The 24,070-nt window shown below is 53.3% G+C and overlaps 1 protein-coding gene across 6 annotated transcripts in view; it reads left to right on the top strand.

Moving 5' to 3' along the window:
- Positions 1–1,716: 1,716 nt before the first annotated feature.
- Positions 1,717–24,070, top strand: part of SLC45A3 (solute carrier family 45 member 3) — a 29,151-nt gene continuing 6,797 nt past the window's right edge. Inside the window, exons 1-5 of one of the 6 annotated variants that reach the window (XM_080569508.1) lie at positions 15,025–15,801; positions 16,659–16,840; positions 20,159–20,578; positions 20,819–21,646; positions 22,996–23,261. In XM_080569508.1, the coding sequence (XP_080425634.1) occupies positions 20,407–20,578; positions 20,819–21,646; positions 22,996–23,261 (1,266 nt within the window). In that variant the 5' untranslated portion in view covers positions 15,025–15,801; positions 16,659–16,840; positions 20,159–20,406. Of the gene's footprint in view, positions 2,246–15,024; positions 15,802–16,658; positions 16,841–16,865; positions 17,197–20,158; positions 20,579–20,818; positions 21,647–22,995; positions 23,262–24,070 lie in introns of those variants that run through there. The other 5 variants (XM_080569509.1, XM_080569511.1, XM_080569513.1 and 2 more) reach the window with 5 other exon arrangements.

Genomic DNA, 24,070 nt, shown 5'->3' on the forward strand with positions numbered 1-24,070 from the left:
AGCGGCAGTCCAGGAGCATCCACTGTCACAGCCTGCAATTTTTTGTTGTTTTTTAAAGCTGTCTGTTTGTGTGAACCAAGACTCGGTGAGTCAGAGGTAGCGCTGCAAATAGGAAGCTCGACTTCATGCTGCTACTCTAACCAGGGCCCTGCAACGCTGACCTCCAGCTCAGATACTGTAGGCACAGCATTCAGGAATCCACCTAGCGAGCGTCATATGCTCCAGTGCAAAAGAAAAAAAATAAAAAAGCAACACTAATAGTTATTTAATTGCTTGTGAACTTCCCTGAGCAGAAAACAGAGGCAGTTCTCCCCACCCAAATTTGGACTCTGGCACTTTACCAGCTTAAGGCATAGCTTAGCTCTCCAGGGCTTGTTGGCTTTTTTTTTTTTAATTTCAATGAGTTTCTAGCTGCATGTGGAGTGCCAAAAAACTTTTTGCAGGAAACAGGAGTGTCATTTCTCCTTGTCAGCCACCCCTGCGAGCGAGTTCTCATCAGTTCAAGTGACAATAAATGCAGGTGCTCCTCTGCTTTTGCCATGTAGGGTGAGTCCTTTCAGCAAGCTTTGGGAGGGAGCAGCTGCTCGCTGAAAACAAGACTATCCTGCTGATCCAAGCTGAAATGTGATGGGGAAATGGGATTTTTGACCTTGAGAGGTACAAAGTTGCTCAAAGGAGAGAACCTGCAAAGATTAAAAATAACTAGATCTTTATAATGCTTCTGCAACTGAGCTGGATAAACATATTGCAAAACGGATGGCCAAATTCTAAATAGTACAGACTAACCCAAGCCTTTTGATGGCCAGTCAGCTGAAGAACTGGCCCTAACTTTAGCAAGCATTAATTGAAGATCAACTTTTTTTTTGGCAGCTGTATTCTAATCTTTTTTTTTTTTTTTTACTGTCCCCTGCCTGTGAGCGTTCACACAAACTGTTTGTTGATGCAGACGTTTAAGGAAGGCTGTTCTTTAGAAGGCTGCTCATCTCTAGGGCTGTGTGTGAGTCAGAATATTCATTTTTCCTCAACCTCTGCTTCTGTTCGGTTATTGTTAGACCAATTACTGACCCGGAGCTGTCTGAATGGCATCCCTGCCCGCGGCAGGGGGGTGCCGGGGGGTGATCTTTCAGGTCCCTTCCACCCCAAGGGGCTCTATGACTGTGACAGTGTGTAAGCACCCATAAGCTGGCTGTCTTTCCCCTCTCCCGCGCACACGCCGTGTGATTTGAAGCAGCCGTGTCCCATGAATAATGTCCGGGGGCCAGGTCACAAGCTTCCCAGAGCACGGAATTCATTTGCATACAATCCAAGCAATTACAAGTAATGAATAGATTAGTTAAAAAAAAAAACAAAAACCGAAGCAAACAAGAAACGATTCAGAGCACGGCTAATTCCCCCTGCAGAAAGGAAAAAGAAGAGAGGGGAGAGAGAAGAAAAAATAAAAATAAAAATTAAAAAAAAAAAAAAAAAAAGAAAAAAGCCGAGCGCTTCCAACCCCCCGGTCCGGCTGCGGGGCTGACCCCGGGGCTCGGCTGCGGGGCTCGGGGCGCCCGCTCCCGTGATGTCCCCGTCCCCGTGATGATGTCCCCGTCCCCGTGATGATGTCCCCGTCCCCGTCCCCGTCCCGGTGCCGTCCCCGACCCCCCCGCCCCGCCCGCGGCAGCGCATGCTCCCTGCCGGGCCCCAACCTGCCCATTTAAACGGCGGCGGAGGCAGGGGCTGAGCCCCGGGGCCGGGCTGAGCCCCGGGCACCACCGAGGCGGGGCTGCGGGGATGCCCGGGGCCGTCCCGGGGCGGGGGCGCGGCGGGGGGGGGGTGCTCGGGGCGACCTTGCGCTTGCAGCCGGGAAGGGAGCGCCGGGTCCCGGCGGGTTTCCGCTGGGACGGGGCGGTTGCGAGCCCCTCGCCGGTCCCGCTGGTGCTCCCAGCGATCCGGCGCTAGTTTTGCTGCGGGGAGGCGAGGAGGGGAGCCGAGCTCGCACGTCGGGGAGCGGAGGAGGAGCGGCTGCAGGTAGGGCTGCTGAGCGGTGCCGGCTGCGCTGATGCGCGGACGTAGCCCGGGTCTTTTCCCCGCTTCTCGTTGTTGCAGACAGCTGGTGTGACCGAGTTCGGTTTAAAGGCGATTGAGCCGGAAAAAAGTGGGGAAGCGCGAGGCCGAAATCCCGAGGGCTTGCGAGGACGGGTCAGTGAATCTTCAGAATCAAAGGAAACCGGCGCTCGACAGAAGGAAGGTCTCGTTGCACCTACTGGTAGGCTCCGCTTAGGTTTGCTGCCAGGTTAACTTGTCTGCCCTGCGCGGATGGAAGGGAGCTTGCAGAGGCTTTCTTCCCAGACGTGGTACCTAAGCGTCGCGATGTGAGTGCTTCGTGAGTGTTAGCTTTGGTGCGACTGACTTTGGTGGGGAAGATGCATTAATTGCTTATGGTATTAATTTGTCTTCCCCTTCGTGGCAGCTTTGGGAGGAAGAAAAAAAAAATCGCTAGAATCAAGTAATACTTGTACTCTGGTGATGGCCAAACTTGGCAAGGTGCCTGGTTTTCGTGCCTTTTTTGTTGTTGTTTTTTGCCTTAAAAATATAAATAACTGCTGAAATTGGAGGGGGGGATCATATCAAAAACAATTTTCTCAGTCCTCATTTAGACCTGTCAGACTTGTGGGCACTACAGAGAAAGTAGCCGAGCTCAAACGAGATCCTGGTCTGGCACTCTTTTAGTCATAGACATGGGTTCGAGAGAGTAGGGTTTGTATGCGTAACATGAGAGTAACCAGGAATTTATAGAAATAAAACATGAGTAAGAACTTCAAAAGTACCCAAATGACTTGGGCACCAAAGTCAGTCAGGCACTCCTGAAAAACATGTACCAGCCTTTAAACGATTTGTATTATTCACCCTACCTGTAATTTTCTCTTTATTTTTAATGTGTGATGCTACCCGGACGTGCTTGCGTCACCACAGCTCCCTGGTAACTCTTCCCCTCGGTGAGGAGTGGCTGTGGTGCAGGAGCTGGGAAGGCTCAGCCCTTGATTCTCAGCCCTGCGCTTGAATTCCAGGCAGTGCCTTAAACTCTGGAACTTATTACCACAAAACGTCGGGGAAGCCAAGAGTGCTTAGCTTATGGGATTTGAAAAAAGGATTAGAAATTTGATATGGATAGCAAGAATCTCTAGAATTAATAGTAAATTAAAAAAGAGCTTTACAAGGGATATAAATCCCCGTATTTTGGGGCATAAGCCAATCTTAGGATTTAGTAGGAAAATTCTCCTTGTAGGGAGTTTTTTCCTGCGCTGTCTGCTGATGGCTGTATTCCCCTACAACTTGTTACATACGTAGCCTGTGCAACGTCTTCTGTGAGAGCGTCTCCTCTTCTCAAAGTGGTTCTGGTTAAAGCACCTGAACCTCGAGGTGTTTCACAACGCGGAGCTGTTGCTAGAAGGTTCGGGCCCCGTGGATTTGTGCAGGAGCTGCCTAGAGATAACGGTAACGTTATTTGTGAACAAAGCAGCAGTCTTACAGACTCTTCTAAGATTATCGTTACTGTAATATAACAGTAATAGTAGATACTGAGTGTATTTCAAACAAACTCCGCTGGCAGCATTTTTTGAAAAGCGCGTAGTCCATTTTTGTCAGCGGTGAGAAACACCATATCCATAGCATGAGAAGCTCAGATCACTGGATTGATTGCTGAGTTACAAAATGCAGCCTTTTGGTCTGTTTTATCTTCGCCAGAGTCCCCAGAAAATGCGGGTGTCTAGTATAAACTCTTGCTAACCTTTTCCCCGAACTGTTTATTTCGCTGGAGCACTCAAGCGGCAGTGTGTTTTTCTGTATGGAGTTTAGTGTGATGGCTCTGCTCTTGTGGCTGATGGCATCGTGAGTGCGCTCTCTAAAAAAACAATAAATCAAACATTAAAAAACAACTAAGCAGCCTGGTTTTGTAGTGAAGCTGCCAATAGAAGCTTTGTCAGTTGTCAGATTAGGTATCAAAGGAGCTGGTCCTAAAAGCATCAAATCTGTTGAACAATGAAGTGACAGAGCAGCCCCAGCTCTTCCAGCATAACTGCGTGGGTCTCCTCGAGCATCCTTTTGCAGAGCCCCTTTGAAAATATCAGCCTGTCTGCGGTGTGCCTGCTGCACTCTGAAAATCTCAACCCAGAGCCTTTTGTGTTGGATCCACAAGAAGCTCTGAGGGTTTGCAAATTACTTCTGAGGAATGTACGAAAGCAAACAAAAACAAATTTAGATGCTCTGTGAAAGTAGTCTTTATACACGATGTTTCTAACCTACTAGATTGTAATAGTCTTAATCCCTGCCTTCCATAATTCTGCGATGGTGAAAAGCAAGGTGAAAAGCCGTGCATGCAGCAGCAGTTTTGTGCTGGCTTCTTAGAAACCCTTTTGAAGGACTACTGCAGATGATGATGTGGCAGAGAACTCGAGGATGCTGCTGGGTGTGTGTAGTCTTATCTGGACATTGCTATCAGTTGGTTTCATTCAAGCTGACTGTTAGTCTGTCAGGTCTGGTACCAGGCTAGACCTGTGCTAGGAGCTTGCTTAAATGACAAGAAAATCACACAACAGACATTAACAAGTAGTTTGCTGATGGGCTCTTTTTTTCTTTTTTTTTTTTTTCTTTATGGCTGTGTATCATCGGGCAATTTAAACCTGTTTCATACACAGCAATGGGTATGAAAGTCCTCAGACTTTGGCCTCTCCAGGCAACTGTCCCACTTTTTTTGTCACAGTGGGGCTGTAGAGCTTTTCAAATAAGCCATAAGCGGTGTAAGTAACATCTGTTTGTGTTTATCCTCCACCTTTCTCTAGGTTGGAGCTATTCAACCAAGGAGTGTCTTGTTTTGGTACCTCTTTTGTGTTGTCTTTAATGTGTGTGCTGCTATCGCCTTATCTCGGCTAAGGCAACATCAAAGCAAAAGACTTGACCCCTTGGGTGAAAGTTGTGGAGGTTTGTGATGGATTCAGGGCTACTAGGGAGCAGGAGCAGAAGGACCAGAGGGATGGGAGGAGAACGGCTGCAGGCAGCGGCAGGGATGAGCAGGCAGCAGTAGCTATAAAACCTTGGACCTTGCACCTCAGGAGAAGTAGACAGCAGCTGGTACGGAGAGGGAGAAGCAGAAACGAAAAAGTCATGTCTGGTGAATTTCTGTTCACTTCTGCTGTTCCAAATAATGCCATCATATGATCGTGCCCTGCGGCTTCTGCAGGAGGTGGGGGACATTCAGCATATGACAGCAATTTCTAACTAAAACTAACCCAGGACGGCCAACCTGTGGGGTCTACTGACCCTAACTGTGCAGTTAAACTCTTGATTGAGGTTGTGCTATGAGTGGAGGGAATCATGAAAATCTTGTGAGCAGTTGTCAGCTATTTTCAGTGTTGACTTGACTTCTGGGTGCTCGATATCAGACATCAAAACTATCCGTGTGAAAACAAGGAACCCTAGGGCTCAGCTGAGAAAAGGGACACAGACCCTTATGGAGGAATCCTTGCTTTTAAAAAACAAACAAAAGTAAGGAAAACCTCAAAGGAGTCTCTGTGAGATAGTCAAGCAATGTACGTGCACGTAGAAGATTGCCTTTAAGTATGGATCTACATAACGTAAAGGAAAACTCCCTCACTGCAAAGGAAGGAATAGGAAGACAGTAACCCAGAGGACAGCAGTTTTTTGCCCTGACGCTTGTAGTTTACAGTCAAACCACATTTATCTCTAAACCTGACAATCTGTTGAATCCATTTAGCCCTTGAAATGTTCTATTTCTCGTGCTGCTGTTGCACGTCAATGCTTTAAGAATCTCTGAATCTGATCTTGTATTATGGAACTGCAGAAAATTGCTGATGTATCCACCGTGCAAGCTATCGAGTTGCTTGTTCAGAAAACATAACCACGTGAAGTTATAAAGTGTCCCTTTTATTATTATTTGTATGCACGCTGCTCCTTGGAGGTCCTCAGATTTGTGCCCTTCCTCCTTGTTTTCATATCCTAAAATGTCAGTTCCTCTTGCAGTTCAAAAATATTTGTTTAACATTTTGCCAGCCTGCAGAAGAGGAGAAACAGACCCCCGTGAATATTGTCTGGCAAAATAAGAAATGTAATGTAGGAATGTGGTCCGAATGGCTTCTTTGTCTCGGTGCTGGAGGGCGGCTGGAACACACACAGCAAAAAGCAGGTGCTTGATTTGCAGCTCTGAACAGTTTTTCTTTCTCAAAGTCACTGTACACGCACTAAAAGAAACTGCTGCTAGTCCAGTTCTCAGGGCCCAGTCCCTGCCTTACATCCAAGGGAAACCTTCGTAGAGTAGCACATGTAACCAGCTGTGCTGATTCCAGAAAGAACCAACTTACGGTGGTTTGCAGATGAATTCTCATAATTGCCAATTTTTGAGTATTCAGAACGTGTAAGGATGGCCTCTGGCAAGATGATGAGGTTTATTTGAAAAAGAAACTTAAAACAATGTTGGGCGCTGGTTTTGGTTTGTGAGGTTTAAGGTTTTTCTCTTCCATCAAAGGAGCAGATTTTTTCCACCTTTGTTCTGGTGGAAGCTGAAGCTCTCCATGGTTGTTTGTCTCCAGGAGCTAGAGCTAGTTTTCCTCAAGAAAAACGCAAATATAATGAGTGCAGTGACTCAAATCCGTGCGAGTTGTCAGCACTCAAAAGACATTAGTGTTCTTGCGGAGCAGGCTAGAGCCAATTTGAGGAATGGTGTGTATTTGTGGATAACATCTGAATCTTGCTTTAGATTTATGGGTTAAGACTTTCGGTGAAATGGGGCATGCAATAATATCCATGGATCACATTTTCTTTACCAAACATTAGGGTTGACTCCTGCTGGGATCTGACCTCCTGCATCAAAGCAACTGAAGTGGTGGTCAAACCTCAAATCTAAAGCTATTCTGCCGTCTCCTCCCAGTTGCCTGCTTCTAATTTAGGAGCAGTGCCCAGAAGTGGCTCTTCAGTTCGATTTGAAGTGGGTGTAAGTGTACGCACTCTGTTTTCTGTCCTCTCTGCGTGGAGACCCAGAGCCTCCACGTTACTCCGAGCCTGTGCGTGAGCTACCTGCTGGTGATTTCATGCTGCTTCCATCAGCAGGCTGTGCTCTGCAACGGACACACAGCATCTGCCACTGGTCCAGGACGCTACGCTGCTCTCTTTTCTCTCTGTCCAGTGATATAATGTCACTTCTGCTGTGATCCTCCATTTGGAGAAGGGGGGAACCCAAAGCATTTCAGTGGTCTACAAAATGTGAGCTAATCTGAGTGTCCTCTGTTAGCGCTGTGTCCGCCTGCGTGGTGTGCTGGGTATTGCTGTGCTACCTTGGCCTGCTTTCTGGAGGAAATTCTCCCTTCGCTCGGAGCTGCGCAAGCAGAATAAAGGATTGTTCTGGTCGCAGAGAGAGCGGCCTTGTAGGTCTGGGGCTGGAGGCAGTTCATAAATACAAAGAGATGGAGCACAAAGGAACAATGAGATGACAGCGCCTTCGCAGGGCAGCAGGCTGTGCGTACCAGGTACTGGCTCGTGGGGGGACAGGAGAGGGCTTTGTGCGGGCGCTGTTGCTGTCGGACTCCAGAGGTGCGTTTGGGAACGGTTCTGACAAACGACTCCTGTGTGAGAGGGGCGGTGGAAGCAGCTGGAGCAATGCTAGAACAAAAGGCTGCTGTGCTACAGCCAAGGCCAACCGAGCAATTAACGGGCCTGGAAGGGTGGCTTTTCGTGGGGACCGGCTAAAGCTAGGTGGAGGAGAGCAGCTATATGTCGTCGGGAGAGGGGGCTGACCGTGCAGATAGAAAGAGGGGCACAGGGGACATAGGAAGGATGCTTCCAGCTATTAAACCTCAGCCCACAGATATTGTTTCAGGGGAAATTCTTGCAGCCTCAGTGCTTGAGATCCATCCATCCAGACTGGACAAATGTGCTGGAGAATGTGCTGTTGGGAACAGTCCTGCGACAGCCTCGGGGAAGATGATTCAACAGGGCCTCTTTCGTCTTTGATTTCTGCGAACAGTCTACATTTGTGCTGCCCCCAGATAGTCCCATTCATCACTGTCTGTGGCCCATGTTGATAGCCGTGAATAAGCCTCTTGGGCAAGAGCAGGGAATGCTAGCTATCCCCCGTTAGCAGGCGAGTGCAACCGCGGCTAGTTAGCACACGCTGGTGCAGAGCCAGAATGACCCAAAACGGTGCTGGTGATAACCCCTTGCCCGGATCTTACCGGGCAGAGCCAGCACTGTGCCTGCCTGAGGCGCCCTGGCTGTTTGCCCGAGGCGCCCAGAGCACGTTGCGGGAATATCAGAGGTCTTTCTGCTTCGTTTGTAGCTCGCTGAACTTTACTCCGGTAAATATGGGCAAGAGAGCCCAGTGAGGAGAGAAAATCCTGCTCTACTCAGAGTCTGAAATGCACAAACTTTTAATCTTCTGCCCCTACGACAGCAGACCTTGTCAGCAAGCGCTAAGGAGCTTTAGTGCTCGCACCACTTCCCTGCCTGCCCCCTTGATGGATGCAGGGTGTATCGAAGCGAGAAACTAACCATGTGCAACGAAAAGCCTGAGCACCCCTGGCCAGAGCACTCAGCAAAATCCAGGCAGCTTTGAACTTGAACTCCCAGCTTAATTACTAAAAGGCTAATAATTCAAGGCTGATACTCTTCCTGGAGCTGCAAAACAGAAGTCAGGTGCCTGTCTGTACGCAGAGGCAGGGAGCGAGGGGGGTGGTAAAACGCCTCGCTCTGTTCACCGCCTATAGAAATTGCGGCTTTGAGCTTTGTCTTTTCAGAAGCGGAAAACTCCCCTTGCAGCTACTCCTTGCTGCTGCGTGTGCTGGGTAAACGGCTACAGCTTAATGTGAAATCCCTGCGTGTTCAGGGTCCGTGATACATTAAACTGATAGTGAGAGTGGGGAAAGGAAAAGGCTTCCTAAGCTGCTTATAACGATCTTTCAGTGAAAGTTATCTGTCTTAAAAAATACACTCTGATGGCTTCTTATCTTTGTAGTTATCCAGACAGCTTCAGACAGAAGTAAAATCACGGGATCTCTCGTTTTTAGACCCAGACCCCATGACCAGTCTGTCATGATAAGGAGAAGGTGCTCTCAGCTCCAGGGGTGATCTGAGGGCCCTCATTAACACGGAGACGTTGGTGTGCCGCAGGCAGACGGCAGGGCTCGTGCAAAGTTTTTACCATCTGAGGCACATGAAATTGCTTTCCGTCTCCGAAAGATCTCGGGACTTGGATACGTGACCTTAAAGAGAAATCTGGTCATTCCCTGCACGCGTGCCGCTCACCTGTCCCTGTGGCTGCTGAGACAGGAGGAGCCTGGCGTAGAGGTGTAAACCCACCTCCGCGGGCAGCTGCGGTCTGGAGGGCAGCACGCAGGTGGCTGAGAGGCAGCGGGACGGAAACGGCAGCTCTGCCAGGGGGGCAGACGGCAGGGCCGGCGGGATCTTACAGCAGCTCCCAGCCCAAAGTCTGCGGGGTTTGCTGTATTCCCTCCCCCTTCGAGTTGTGCCACCACGGGTGGCTGCCCGTCCGCATCCGTTCGTGCACCGGCTCCGGTACGAGCACTTGCACGATCTCCGAGCAGGGGGGTAAAACCCAGCCGTTCCCAGGAGGGCTGCGGGCTGTTGCCCAGCTTGCTCGCCTCTCGTGCGCTCGGGGCCTGATGTGACTGATGGGGGTTCTGTGCTCACAGCTGTCTTGGGGCTATTCCTCACGCTGCAAAGGCTCTTTGTCTCATTCAAAGCCATGACCTCATTTTAGAGACAGAAAACAGAGAGGGAGAAACCCACCAACCTGCCAGCGGAGGTCAAAGGGCTTGCCGAGAGATATGTTAGCATCAAACTTCTCCGGCAGGGACACAAATAACTGGAATTGCAGACCAGAAAATTACCATGAAAAAATGGACTAACTACCATGTGATTACAAAAGAGCCCATTAGCTCTGTGTGTGTCTAGGATTCAAAGTATACCCTTTGAGGAAGAGCACAAGGTCACGCTCCCAAAACTTTCAGCGAAAGGGACTGCAGAAGCCTGCGCCTGTTGCCTGCCGCTCTCCAAGCGCCGCCACGCATGGAGGAGCAACCAGCCAAACCTCTGTCTTTCCTAGGTACGGACCTCAGGACACATTTTTGGCAAAATGAGGGAAGGTGAGATTTCAGTGTTAGGTGGCAGCAGCTCCCGCCATGGTTAAATTTGTCAGACCCCTCTCTGCGGCTTCAAAACGGGCCCACTGGGGTACGGCCCGGTCCTGTGCCGCGGCTGCTGGTTTGTGCTAGCACATCACAGCTGCCCTCTGCACCCTGAGGCTGGCACTGAGACTCAGCTGGCCCCATGACTGTCACAGTTTTCTAAATAAAGCCAGAAATGATGATGACCTCTCATGGGGTACAAGTCCCGGAGCCGCCTTGGAGCCTGACCGTGCCGGAGGAGCCACGGCGCTGGGGCTTGCTGGGCAGGCAGACGTGCCGTTACGCAGCATTCGTGCTTTGCTTGGAAACGAGAAGTTCCAATTTCACTTCCCATTTTCCCAGCCCTGTGAACAGACATTGCAAAGCAGGCACAATAAAATAGCTAGGGTTTCTGCCCTCCCATTTCTTCTCTGTAACAGGTGGGAAATTTTTCTCCTGCTCAGCACTGGTGACTACAACTGAGAAGTTGTGTGTCGCTGTTTCAGTGCCAAGGTGAGCTGCGCAGCATCCATGGGACAGCCATGTGTTCCCTCTGCCAGCTGCCAACCTTCCACCAGGACTGGTTTGCTCTTTCCTTTGCCAATTCCAGTTTGTTGGGGTAAGTGCTTTCTGCCTGAGAAGACTTACAGAAATGCAAACCTCTGAAATCCCACGTGCTTGTTCAGGGAAGGCTGGTGGACGGCAGGCTTCACACCTCAAAATGGGGCGGTGATGACAAGCAGGGAAGCTTGTGTGGGATTGAGCGATGGAGGTAGCTGCGCTGGAGGAAAATGCAGATTCAATGTCCAGGTAGACAGAGTTGGGTGAGTGTGATCTGCTTTTTGGGGGGGCCTGCAGGGGGACAGCCTGGTGTGGCACTGTCACAGCCCATGGTTGGGAGCACGGCTGGACCCGGTCCTCGTCCCCTGCGGGAGAGCGTCAGGGGCTCCTCAGCAGTTGAATGCAGACTCTGCCTCGGCCTCGACAGCACTGAGGCCGTGCCCAGGGTCCGTCTGGGCAGGACCCACACATCCCAACACTATTTGGAGCCCCAGGGCCTCCCCCTGCCCAGGCGCGGGCAGCCGGCGAGCGCTGCAGCCCGGCACCGCTGCGGGGTCGCGGGAGCGGGGCCCGAGCCACCTGTTGGGCTGTCACACATCGGGAGGCTGCTGCGCTTTTTACCAGCGTCCGTCTCTTTTTCCTCGCTCCCCGGTATTCCCTTTACAACCAGCTCATTGTGCTGCGGGCTGGAGCAGCTGGGTGGAGTGTTTCAGGCTCAAGTATAATTTCAGCGCCTTTAAAAGCCTTCGGAGCTCCCTCCCTCTGCCTCCCCCCCCCCCCAAGGCGGCCGGCAACGCCAACAAGGGATAATTTGATGGATTACTCTGTGGGGCTGAGGGGCTCTCCTTAATCCCCTTTGTGGGCCTGTTTGACTAGACGCGGAGCAGAAGCCCCCAGCCTCAGGCAGAGAAAAGGCGGCTCAGCGGGGAAGGTTTTACACCCTGACACATAAATACGGGCCCCGGTCATGTGGCGGCGGATATAATCTGCGCCCGTTACCACGCTGCAGAGAAGGGGGGCACCTGGAGGGGGCTCATTTTTTTCCTTCCCAGTTCGATTTACATTTTTATTCTTCGGCTAAAAATAATAAAAAAAGAGGGGGTGGGGGAAAGGCTGAGTCAGAGCAAATGCCAGGGCGATGGGCACAGTATTTTAAACAGCAAAAATGAACTCAAGTGGAAAGCAGAACCAGCTCATCTCGCGTTTGCCCTCCCACTCCAAAACAGGGGCTATTCTCATGAATAAAAGTAAGAGCTTGGCTCATGCCGTAGCAAAAGAAAGCTGTGGCTCTGGTGTAGGGCCAGCCTTGTCTGGAGGTTTGAGCTGTTCACAGCAGACCCGACGCGAGCTCAGGGAAGGGTGACCAGCAGGAGCAAGACTCGAGTGGAAGCAGAAAGCAATGCCTCTTGGGTTGCGTTGTGTGTGTTTAGGGGTGCGTGAGATCGCTTTGTGCTTGGTGAAGTTTGGCGATCAGATGCTGGCCCTAAGTGGGTGAAATGCTGCGAGGCTCTCCTGCCCTGCGGCTGGCACCAGCACGTCCATCACGGCTCCTTCAGCGCTCTCTGAAGATCCTTCTGCAGCTGAGCTCGGCTGTGGGATGTTTTTTAGGGCACTCAGTCCTTCACTGCATCACGGCTTAGCTTACTTGGCTCTCCAGTCGGTGTCCCTGATGGAAATGGGGCCGAGCTGCAGACCAGATTTCAGCCCTTCAAGCCTCAGCCCCTGCTCGGCTGCACAGAGCTCAGCGCCCGGCTCCTCCCTGCACCCTGCTTTCACTTGGCCACGCTCCTCCTCGCGTGGGCCGGGGCAGGATCTCCCCCCCAGCAGCCCGAAGCCCTGCGCGGCTCCAGGCGGGTGAACGTGCCGGTGACGCCTGCCAGCTGTGGGAGAGTTACTGGCACCCTCTGGCATCCCGACGGCTGTCCCTTTGAGCAGCGCAGCAAGCTCCAAAACGTGTCAGCGTGGCCTCTGCTGAGTCAGTGACCTCGCTAGCTGGAGGCAGTTCCTGGTTTGTTACGGGAGGAGGAGAGGCTGGGACTGGCCTCTGCTGCTCTGTCCCTTTCTCTGGTCGGGCTGGCAGGCAGGGGAGCTCAGGCAGCCAAAGCCTGGGAGAACGGCTCCCGCCAGGAGCGGTTCCTTTGTCTGCCAGAGGAAGAAGCAGGTTGTGGACAGGAGGTCAGTGGAGCCTGGGGGCTGTCCTGCTGTCTGTTTGATGTTCTGGGGCAGGGTGAGGATAAAGAGTCCATAGAGCTGTTGGCATGGCTTCAGAAAGAAGCGTGAAATACCAGAGACGTGCAGGGTGAAGGGCGAGCGGGACAGATCTTTTCCCCGTTCTGCAAACTGTCCCCCCGGCACAGACGGTGCCGTTAGCCTGCCAGGACAGGAGGGCATCCTTTCCTAATGTTTGTTCCTAACAAATGTTTTGACCTTCTTATCCATCTTATAGGGGCCTTCATTTGCCATCCGTAGCCTTTCCCTGGTGCCTTTGCTTTACCCAGTTGATCAAAGGGGGGACAAATACCAGCCTGTTTCACGTGCCCTTGCTGCTTACTGTAAAACAGGGAAGACACTTAGCAGTCACCTGCCCTCACTGGTTGACCATCGCTTGAGCGAAGCAGTGCTATTGGAAACAACCCCAAACCTCCCAGAGCTTCTGCAGACGTGCAGCAGTCCCCTGGGCTGGCTCCAGGACAGCCCAACCCTGCGAACCATCAGGACAAACCATCAGCACGAACCATCAGGACGCACCAGCCTCTCGGGGCAGGAGGGCCAAAGGTAGGAGGGAGGTCACCGGGCAGCTTGTGCCCCACCTCTGCTCCCGGGCGGTTGCGGACAGATCCCAGTAGCTCTGAAATGACTCGCAGTCCGCGGTCGAGGTGGTAGGAACCCAGCAGGGCCTGAGATTGTATCTCAGCCTCCGTCTTGTCGAGCTCCTGCCAGCCACGGGTAAGGTGACTGGCTCGGTGGTTACAGGAGACGAGAGCTTTGCTCCACTCTGAGCAGCACAGTATGGTTTGGTGGCCCGCAGAAAGGGGGAGATGCAGCCCCCCAAAGCTCTGCTGGTAGCTCCAGGTGCTTAAAGCTTGGCTCCTTCTTCTCTCTTTTGCTTCCTGCTCTCAGTTCACAAAATGGAGATCGTAGTGAATTGCTTTCAGTCTCCCTGCTTGTGTTCCTTGGGCAGGGATCAGTCTGCTGTCCACGAGAGCAGCAACCACAAGCTGAGCTATGGCCTTTAGATGGCCCTAACAGCAGGATAACCACCTTGTGGGTGCTGCAAGGAAGCAATTGCTGCCTGGCAGAAAAAACAGCTCCCAGTCCCAATAAATTTAAACATCTCCCTTATGAACAAACCACAGGGAAGGTGTTCTGAGCTGCCTTGGGGACGTGCCCCTTCCTCCAGCTCCCAACACGTCTGTAGCATCTAGCGTTTTTCCTGGACTAACATCTCCCGGTGTCTGAGCTGCTGGATGCTGCACCGTGGGGTAAGGGAGGGAATTTCGAACAGGCTGTGGCCCTCGGGTCTTCCTTGTTCTCATCTAAGGGGATTTCCACCCGCTGCTGCTCTTTCCCTAAGCTGAGCTGCCGAGGCCAATATAATGGAGCCCCTGAGCTCAAAGGAAACGCAGAGTTAATTCAGAGAGACTAAATAAATCGCAATTCTCCCATCCCTGCTTAATGACCACTCCCCTCTCCCCACACTGTGAATGGGGTCAAGGAGATTTGGCGGGGGGGGAAGGGGAGAGGGTCAGGAGAGGTCAGGTGAGTTTTCCATTTCATCCCGCGCAAGCCTGCCAGAGCTATTCTCCATGGTGTATTTCACATTCAGCGGCAGTGAATGGCCACTGATAGCTGTGAAAGGCTCTGGCACTGTATGAACAGCCCTTCCCGAAGCGCTCGCCCTTGTGCTCGCTCCCACCCTTTCTTCCAAAGGGCTTCCAGGGAGCGGGGAATTAATAACATTCAGAAAGAGCCCCTTGGAAGGTTGGAAATGTAACGCTGTGGTTATGAATGGCTAACAATAGCCCTCGCCCTCCCCTCTCCCTGCTGCTCGTTGGCAATAAGTTTGCGCATCGAACCTGCCGTGCGGCGGGAGGAAAGGTGTGGGTCGGGGTCACCTGGAGCAGCCCCTGCCCCGCACCGTCCCCTGCCTCCAGCCTGGCAAAGGCTGACCCGGGGAAATTTCTTCCAGTGTGAGAAAGGGCTTGGGTTGTTACAGAGCCCGGGCAGGTCACAACTCTTGGCAGATCTCCACGGTCTGATCATTGCTGCGGCTGTTTGTTCATCTGCCGGGTAGGTGCATGGCAGCCATAAATCAGAGAGGTTGCTACCACGCACAAGAACATCTCGTCTCCTCTGCACCCACGGGAGCGACGGGGAAGGCTGCAGAGCGGCGAGATACGGACTCTTCGGAGGAACGAGGGAGTTTTTCTCAGCCACGTAACCACACCCCGATTTTATTTTTAAAACGGCTGTCCCTCAGTCGTCGTTCTGTCCAAGCACAGATGCGATTACTTGTAATATCCTACGTTGTGAAGATTTGAGGAGACGGGGAGGAGGGGAGGCTTCTTTTGGTGCGTGTCCGTTAGCACCCTGCACGCAGTCTGCGTTCTCAAGGTGTCCCAGGGTCTGTTCCATCCGACAGCAAAAGGTGTGGCGTGGAGCCCGCTGGGGAGGGCCCCCGGAGCAGCGCCCGTGCTGCTGAGAGAAAGGAAGTGGGAGGTTAGCTTTCTGCTGGCTGTTTCGTTGCTTGGTAAGCGACTCCCTGCATCTGACATCACCGCCACACTCGGCCCCGTGTCTGCGTGCGGCCGCGCACCCACTGCTGCTCTTCTGGAGCGCACGTCGTGGCCTCCTGCAGCAGGGCTCTGCTGCGTCTGCACCACACTGAGCTCACGAGGACGTTTGTCAGAACTTTTTTCTATAGCACGTGAGCGAGGAATTCGCTCTGACTAGGGGAAAGGCACAAATCCAGGCCTGCTGGTCCCCTGCCGCGAAAGGACCGGACTCTCAGAAGCCGCTTGCCCTGGCTTCGCCCCTGCTCCTCCTGCCTGCTCCCCGTTACTGCTGCCAGGTGAGTCGTGCTCAGCAGAGGCAGAGAGCCCGGCTTCCTCCCGTCCTTCTGGGTGCCCTCACAGGAGAGGAGAGAGGGTGCAGGAGACAGCAGACGTGCAGGAGGTGCACTCCTTTGGTCGCAGGTGTCCGGGTGGGTGGCAGAGAGCTGCCCCGGGGCTGCCGGTGTGCGGACAGCGCGGTGCTGCCGAGCTCCTGCCCCGTCCCGCCCTCCTCCCCGGCTGCCAGGTGGAAGAGCCTCCTGGGGTTGATCTGCTGGTTCTCCGCAGGGGAAGGGAAGGAAAAGTCTGGGTTGTGAGCTTAAAACTAAAGCAGAAAACCTTGGGTTTAAAAGTGCTTTGCTACTCCCCGGGGAGGGAGAGGAAGAGCCTTAACGCTCAGCAGCAGATGATGTCCCCCTGCCACGACAGCTTGGTGAACGGTTGTGGAAAAGCCCCAGACGTGGCTCCTTTCTGCTTCTGTGTTCAGGAAACCCTGCGCAGAAGGGCTGGGATGCAGTTTTGGGAGGGGTTGGCTGTTATCCTTGTCAAGGCGCTTGGTACTGTGTACCCAGGGAGGGACTAATGCTGCCCCTGCTGTTAAAGCTGGGGGAAACTGAGGCCAGAAGGCGAAAAGTGCGTTCTGTCATGCAGCTTTCTGACCAGCCACCCCCTCAAATCAGCCCTCCTGCGTAGCCTGCCAAATAAACTGTCCTGGAAGAGATCAGCAGTTTAAATGAAGCGTTAGGTCTTGCTGCTGGGGCTGTTCTTCAGAACCAGACTGTCACCTGCAAAACTGAAGGCAACGTCTCATTGTCTTTAAAATAATAATAATAATAATAATCCCCTGCGCTAAAGCTGTCTCTGCTTGCTGATTTAGCCCCAAACCCCTCGGTGATGGGGAGCAGCGTGGGAGCAGATGGGGAGCCCTGCTCTGCACGCCCTGCCTGTGACCTGCAGGTGCCCGTAGCGCGGAGGAGCCGTTTGTGAAGCACCAGCAGATCCGCAAGAGGAGGTGACAAAACGCGAGCAGCAAAGCAGGGCTTTGGGCAATGTTTAGATGTGAGTCCACATCCCGGAGTTTCTTTCTGAGCCGGTTTGGGACCGGACTGGCAAAGCACTCTGTGGAGAGTGGCTTTGTGAGGCTGGTGCTGGCAGCCCGTGTTTGCTCAGCACCGTGCACGAGGGGCCCAGCGCAGGTGTGGCCGTGGTGCTAGCAACACCACCAACACGCCGTGCGGCTCCGTGTTATCAGGAGGCAGGGAGGGCCCTGAAACCAAACCCGCGTGCGTACCTGCGGCTCGGTTCCACCTCTGCTTGCCTGCAGCCTACTTAAGCAGCTTTTCCTGAATGCTATGTACCCGGCTGGCTGCGGGGAGGGCTGCGGGGATCGGCTGTCACCGCTCCGCCTGGAGGAGGTGAGTGCTGCCTTCTGGCTCCCTCAAGCCTCTCAAATCTTCATTTTCCATCCCTCTGCCCTGTCCTTACAGATCAGATGCTTTGGGTAGTTTGCACTGGCAGTTCTTCCCAGCTAAGTCCATCTCTCGGTTTTCTGTGAGCAAAATAAAGAGATAGTGGGTATTGGGGCAAGATGCAATCCTAAACAGAAAAGAGTTGGTTATCTATTGGTGCTGAGTCTGTGACTTGGTTGCTGTAGGTAACTTCTGATCGTGGGTATCGCCACTGGGTACGCTGGGATTTGTTTTTTCATTAAAGTCCTTTGAGAGTGTGGAAGGGGGAAGAGACAGATCTCCTCTTCCCTACTGGTAAGAAATTCAGCCTCTCTCCCTCAGCCTGAAATTCTCAGGCAGCTGGGGAGATGTACAGGTTCCTGCTCCCCTCCCAGCTGGTTAATTGCTGCTAGAGGTGTCATTGGGATAAAGGGAAGAAAAAAGGTGTTTGTTTTGTTTATTGTGTGTACGTGTGTGTGTGAGAGACATCACTTGCTTAATGTTTGCTTACCTTGGGATAAATTTCCCTCTGTAAGCCCTCCAAACCCTGGACTACAGCAGTGAGGATCCCCGTAGACAGCGGACATTACAGCTCCCTTCCAGGTCTAGCTCAGATGATTTTGTCTCGGGAGCCTGCTCCCTCCAGCTAACAGCATCAAGCCTCGCGCTGCTGGAGGGCTGCAGCTTCAATTCCTACCCCAGGGCTGTCAGCCAGCTGGGCACCCATCGTCAAAACGAACAAGGCTGAGACATCCTGTGTCTAGCCCACATCTAAGAAAGGTGGTTGCTGCCCCCAGTCGCTTCCTCGCCGATAGAGTGCACGAGAAGTAACGTCGGGCGTAGCTGGGGCCTTGGTGCTCCTTTGAAGGATGCGTAGTGACTAAAGAAAACTGCTGCCCCCCCCCCCTCTGCCGTTAGCTCGCTGTTTGACCTTGGGCGAGTCGTTTAAATGTTCACAGTTGGTAAAAGAAGGTATCCTTTGTGACAGTCAAGGTCTAAGCGAGCGCGGAGGGGGAAGGTGAGGGATTCCGGGAGGAAACTAATCAGCACTTATTGTGCCTAATTGGCAGCCTGTCAGCTCCTGAGCTGGGGAGCCGTGCCCGTCCCTGCACAGTGAGAGGCAGGGAGGGATGCTTGTGTCTTCGTGAAAACCTCACCGCCGTGCCTCCTGCTTCACCCAGTTGCCTCCGTGTGTTTTGTTTTGGCTGATGGCAAGAGGGGAAGAAAGGGAAAAGGCAGCAACCACATAAATTGTGCCTGTCTGCTAACACTTGTGCAGTGATGGAGGCCGAACGCGTGTGCGCTGGGAAGCTGGGGTCCAGCGGCTCCTCCTGCAGGGCTGGCCTTGCCAGGGGCTCTGTGCACACTTCACACCCGTTTCGGCCCCCTGACACGCAGCCCTTCCAGCTCTGCGAGGCCTGACCTGAGGCCAGGCACGGCCTCGAGTCCTGGTGGCCTCAGGGTGCAGAGGAGGGAGGCACGTGTTGGCCTGGAGATGGTCCCTGTACGAGGGGACATCTCTTGCTCTCCCGTCTAATTGAGGCAAAGAATTTAGAGGGGGACAGGGCTGCAAAACTGGATTTTCACCTTGTTCCTCCTGCTGGTCTCACTCTCCACAGCTAAGGAAGGCAAACTCTGTACCAGTTAGCCTCTCTGGCATGAAGGAGGTGTACCGGCAGGTAAACAGCCACAGCTTCCCCGCAGTCAGGGAGGGAGCAGGCAGAGATAAGCGCCTCCGCTGGAATGTCCCGCGTTCTGCCCAGCCTCCTTCAAGCACAGGACCCAAAGGTCCTGGGGGCTGTGCTGTGGTGGGACCGGAGGCAGAAGCTTGTGCAAACCAGGAGCACAGTGCAGGGGGCACTTTGAGGAACGAGTCCTGTGCTGGAACAGTTCGGGGCAGTGGGACCTTTGGGAACCAGGCATAACAAAGAAACTCGCTGGTGGCTCACTTAGGGTGTGAAGTCAGAGCAGATGAATCCCTGGGAATTCAGTTCGGTTTGCTCCTGAATCAATGTCTGTGCAGGAGCTGAATGTCGCCCTTGCTGCTAACCCATTCTACCTCTCCCAAGGTAAGCCCAGACCATCTCCCCAAGATGCTGTTAGCCACACAGCAGTTGGGTGGACTAGGTTGGATGCTGGCGACCTCGCAGGACTAGGTTTTGTTGCAGACTGCCACAGTGGCATGCTCAGCACAAGTTTCTAAGAGGCATCTGCTCTCTTGCCTTGGCTGTTCAGACCCTGTCCGGATCCGGTGGCCTCTCCCCTCTGAAGAAGGCTGGGGAGAGGGAGCATGTTACAGGGCAAATAAATGACTCAGACTAATGAGTAAGGTAATTGCCGTTCACTGTTAGACGAGGCTAAAGTGGGTCAGGTTTGTTTGTGAAACTCCACGGAGGCACCATCTGTTCCCTGTGCCCTGTCTCGGGGGCTGGAGGCAGGATTTGGGTGAGATCGCGTCCCCGGGAGCTGGGGGGAGACGCCCGGTCAGCAGGTGGTGGTGCGGGTCCCCGGAGATGCCCTAAGTGGCTGCAGGCGCTTGCCTGCCTCCATCCTCGAACAGGGACTCGTAATTGATTTCACTGGGAGAGGGGACCCGACGTCCCTTCTGAGGTTAAGGCCTTTGTGTCTCTGCTACAACTTCCCATCTATCAGATGAGGCTGGACAGGGCACCGAGGGGTCATTAGGCCTCCCGCAGCCCGAAGGCAGGATTGGATTTTCCCAAACCGTTTCTGACAGGTGCCTGTCTCACCTGCCACAAGCCCTCGGAGAGAAACCAGGCACAAGCATAGCTCATCCCTTAAAACCCCACAGCTCTCCCGGGTGCCCTCGCATCTGTAAGCTGTCTCTTTCAGCCGCGACGTGTCTGTGTGGCACCTGCTTTTAGTCCTGTCCCCTGCCCTGTGTCTAACGAGCCGTCTCTTCTCTCAGACCACAGCATGTGAGCAGAAGGGGAAGCACGGAGCGGGATCTCGGCCTGCCCACGCTCGGACTTGACATTGCTGGGCCCACATCTTGCAGCAGGAGGAAGAGGAAAAGACGGTTTGCTCACCGACGCTAAAAATGGGAGGCAGCATCTGTCCGGCAGACCGGGAACGGAAGCTCCAGACCTCGCCTGTGGGACATCTCCGGGAGCGCCGGAGCGCCGCAGCCCTCTGTCAGTGAGGGTGTGGGGCAGCATGGCGCACAGAGCGTGGCTCAGCACGCTGCTGCACAGCCGCAGGGCCCAGCTCCTGCTGGTCAACTCCCTGACGTTCGGCCTCGAGGTCTGCCTGGCTGCCGGCATCACCTACGTGCCTCCGCTGCTGCTGGAAGTGGGCGTCGAGGAGAAGTTCATGACCATGGTTTTGGGTAGGCAGTTTCCCTCTCACCTTCAAGAGATTTATCTCCCCTTCAAGGAGCAAATCAGAGCATGGAGGGGTGGCTGCAGGATGGCTGTTACATCAAGGGCAGCCTTGTGTTTGGAGGGGAGGGCTCTGACCCAGTGAAGCTTACTGGGTCCCTGAAACATCCCAGGCTTTTGTTGCAGCGCACATAGACCGGAGTCCTGTCCAGTTCTGTCCCCTAACACTACCTCTTCCTCTGTTCCAGGGATAGGACCTGTCCTTGGCCTGGTTTTTGTCCCACTGATCGGATCCGCCAGCGACCACTGGCACAGCAGCTACGGCCGAAGGCGGCCTTTCATCTGGATGCTGTGCCTGGGAGTCCTGCTGAGCCTCTTCGTGATCCCGCACGCCAGCAGCCTGGCCAGCCTGTTTGCCCTCAACACTCGCCCGCTGGAGATCGCCTTCCTCATCCTGGGCATCGGGTTACTGGATTTCTGCGGCCAGGTCTGCTTCACCCCGCTCGAGGCCCTGCTCTCGGACCTCTTCCAGGAGCCCGACAACTGCCGCCAGGCCTTCTCCATGTATGCCTTCATGATCAGCCTGGGGGGCTGCATTGGCTACCTGCTGCCAGCCATTGACTGGGGGGGCAGCTTTCTGGCCGCGTACCTGGGAGGGCAGGAGACGTGCCTCTTCAGCCTCCTGGCTGTCATTTTCCTTGGCTGTGTGCTGGCCACGCTCTTTGTGACCGAAGAGGCAGCCACCCAGGCAGATGCCCTGGATGGTGCAGCACTGAAGGATGCTCTCCCTAAGCCCTCCCCTCCTGCCTGCTGCTCTTGCCAGCTCTCCAACAGCCTCCTGCAGGCCAGGCACATGGTGCAGGCCCTCAGAAACCTCTGCACGCTGCTGCCGCGGCTTCACAGCCTCTACTGCCGCATCCCCAGGGTCATCCGGCGCCTGTTCGTGGCTGAGCTCTGCAGCTGGATGGCACTCATGACTTTCATGCTGTTCTACACGGACTTTGTTGGGGAAGGGCTGTACCATGGTGTCCCCAGAGCCAAGCCGGGCACAGACGCCAGACGCCACTACGATGAAGGTGAGAAGTGAACCGTCTGCTCTGGGGCCACAGGGCCTGTTCCCTGGGACAGGAGCGTTTAGTGGGAGCTAGGGATGGGCTCAGCTCTGCCAGTAGTGCAAAAACTTGTTGCAGGGAACTACACCTTCTGCAGGTGGGTCAGGAAAAAACATTCCCCCGTGACCAAGAGAGCATTGCACAGGGGACTGAATAGGGAAACACCTTGTTCTCCTCTGAGCTACCGAGCACAGAAATAGATCTGGCAGCACAGCCCTGGCCTGGGGCTGAATTGTTAAGTGGCAGAATGGTCCGGCAGTTTGCATGCTGAACAGAACATACCTGGCTCTGTCTGCAAAAGGTGACCACCTCTGCCATGTCCTTCCTCTCCTCCTCCCTCCTTTTTAAAGGAGAGGTGATGGTGCCCCCCGTCTCTTGTAGGGCAGGGGTTGAAAAGGCTTTGCTGCATCTCCCTTTCACACAACTGTGAGATTCCCATCTCACATCTATATCTGGGGAGCCCTGGAGCAGCTTCCCCAGTGCTCACCGCTCTCTCCAGTGCTTCCTGTTACTGCTCACCACAAGTCAGCAGCTGCCACATCCCCACCATGGGATACAGCTCACTCCAGCACGTTACCTGCTTACTGTTGTTGCCTGCTGTCCTCGTTTTGGCTGCTGTGTTGTTCCAGAGCCTTGACTCCACTGCCCAGCCCTTCTTTCCCTCCCCTAGATCCAAGTCCTTTATTCTTGGAGGCATTCCCCTGGCCCTCCTTCTCTAGCTGTATACCCTGCCCTCCAAGTTTTCCACTCAGTGCCTCCACGAGCTCTGCAATACACTACCTCTTTGTGCTGTGCCTCTGTTTAACTTAGAGGGAGCTTAATTATTATTTAACACTTCCACTGTATAGCTTCCAGCAGGTCAGGGCTCCATTGTGCTAGCAGTCATAGAAACATGTGTTGAGTAATGATCCTTGCTCCAAAGAGTTAATGGTTTTAATTCCCTGAAATCTGATAGATCTTTGCAAAGGGTAAGGTCCGGATTGCTACCGGATACTGCCGTCGCTCGGTGGATGTTGTATACTTTCCCTTGGCTGAAGCACAGGTTCTTGTTCCTTTTGTTCTGTGGCTGGTTTTGGCATCAGATAACAGATCCTGGTTCATGAGCAGGTGACACAGATCCTGATCAAGAGTAGGAAGGTGAGAACAAGAGCTTTCCAAGAGAAGAATGGCGTTTGCATTTCTGTCTCCCCCTCTCATTGCCCCTCTGGCCTGAGCTGGGCACTGGAGGGAGGTCTGAGGCCCGAAGGTGCTCGGCTGTCTGAAGCCTGGGCGCAGTCGTGGCAGTGTCTGTCACCACCTCTGCTTACCCGCAGGTGTCCGGATGGGTAGTTTGGGCCTCTTCCTGCAGTGCGTCACGTCCATCTTCTTTTCGACAATCATGGACCGGATGGTGAAGCGCTTTGGGACGCGGGCGGTCTACCTGGCCAGCGTGGTGTTCTTCCCCGCGGCTGCCTTCGTCATGTGCCTTTCCCACAGCGTCATCGTTGTGACCATCTCAGCTGCTCTCACGGGCTTCACCTTCTCTGCACTCCAGATCCTGCCATACACGCTGGCATCGCTCTATCATCATGAAAAACAGGTAGGGACCTGCTCCAGAGGGCGATGTGCAGGTAGCTGGGAGGACAGCTTGGGCAGCCTCTTCAGCTGCTTGTAGCTTCCACAGTCAGCTCAGGCCATGGCAGAGAGCACGTGCCTGTGTTCAGAGGTTCTCCTCGTGTGCCTCTTGTCTCCAGGCGGCGTCTTCTCTGAAGATTTATCTGAAATTGAGGAGAGAAGAGAGTTTCGCATCTCCTTCCCTAGGCATTCCCTGCTCACAAGAAGCATTTTGCAATTTTAAATAGTGGGGAGGGGGTAAGATGGGAGAAAGCTAGGATTAGTGCACCAAAAGGGATGGCCTATGATCCTCTGTGTTAGGGAAACTGGTGCAGATTAGTTATTGCCATGTGTTTTCTGCAGCTAAGTCACATCTGCAGGATTGCCAACCTGAGGTGCTAAAACAGGTGTAAAGTCCTGCTTTCGAATTTTGGTCCATAACGTGAAGACCCGTAAAATAGGAGAATTTTCCTATTCCTCTAGCTCCATGAAAAACAAACCTTGAGAAACTTTTAACATAACACAAAAGCTAGTAATTCTGTCCCACAGATGATATCCTTGTGGCAAAGTCTCGGGAGGTTTCTGAGTTGCACACTGGATTAATAGCAGTTTCCCTTGTGCTGCAAATGCAAAATTAATTTGTGGTTTGAGAGCAGCTCTTTCATCCCGATGGCAGGCGGTTCGCTGTACAGTGAAGTAAGCAGGAGTTCTTACCACAGGCATCCAGATGTTCACATTGAACAAATACTTGTGACCAACCCATCCTGATTTGCACCAGGCACCCCGTTAAAATAG

Source organism: Anser brachyrhynchus, assembly GCF_964034855.1.
Source record: "Anser brachyrhynchus genome assembly, chromosome: 27".
Classification (NCBI taxonomy): Eukaryota; Metazoa; Chordata; class Aves; order Anseriformes; family Anatidae; genus Anser; species Anser brachyrhynchus.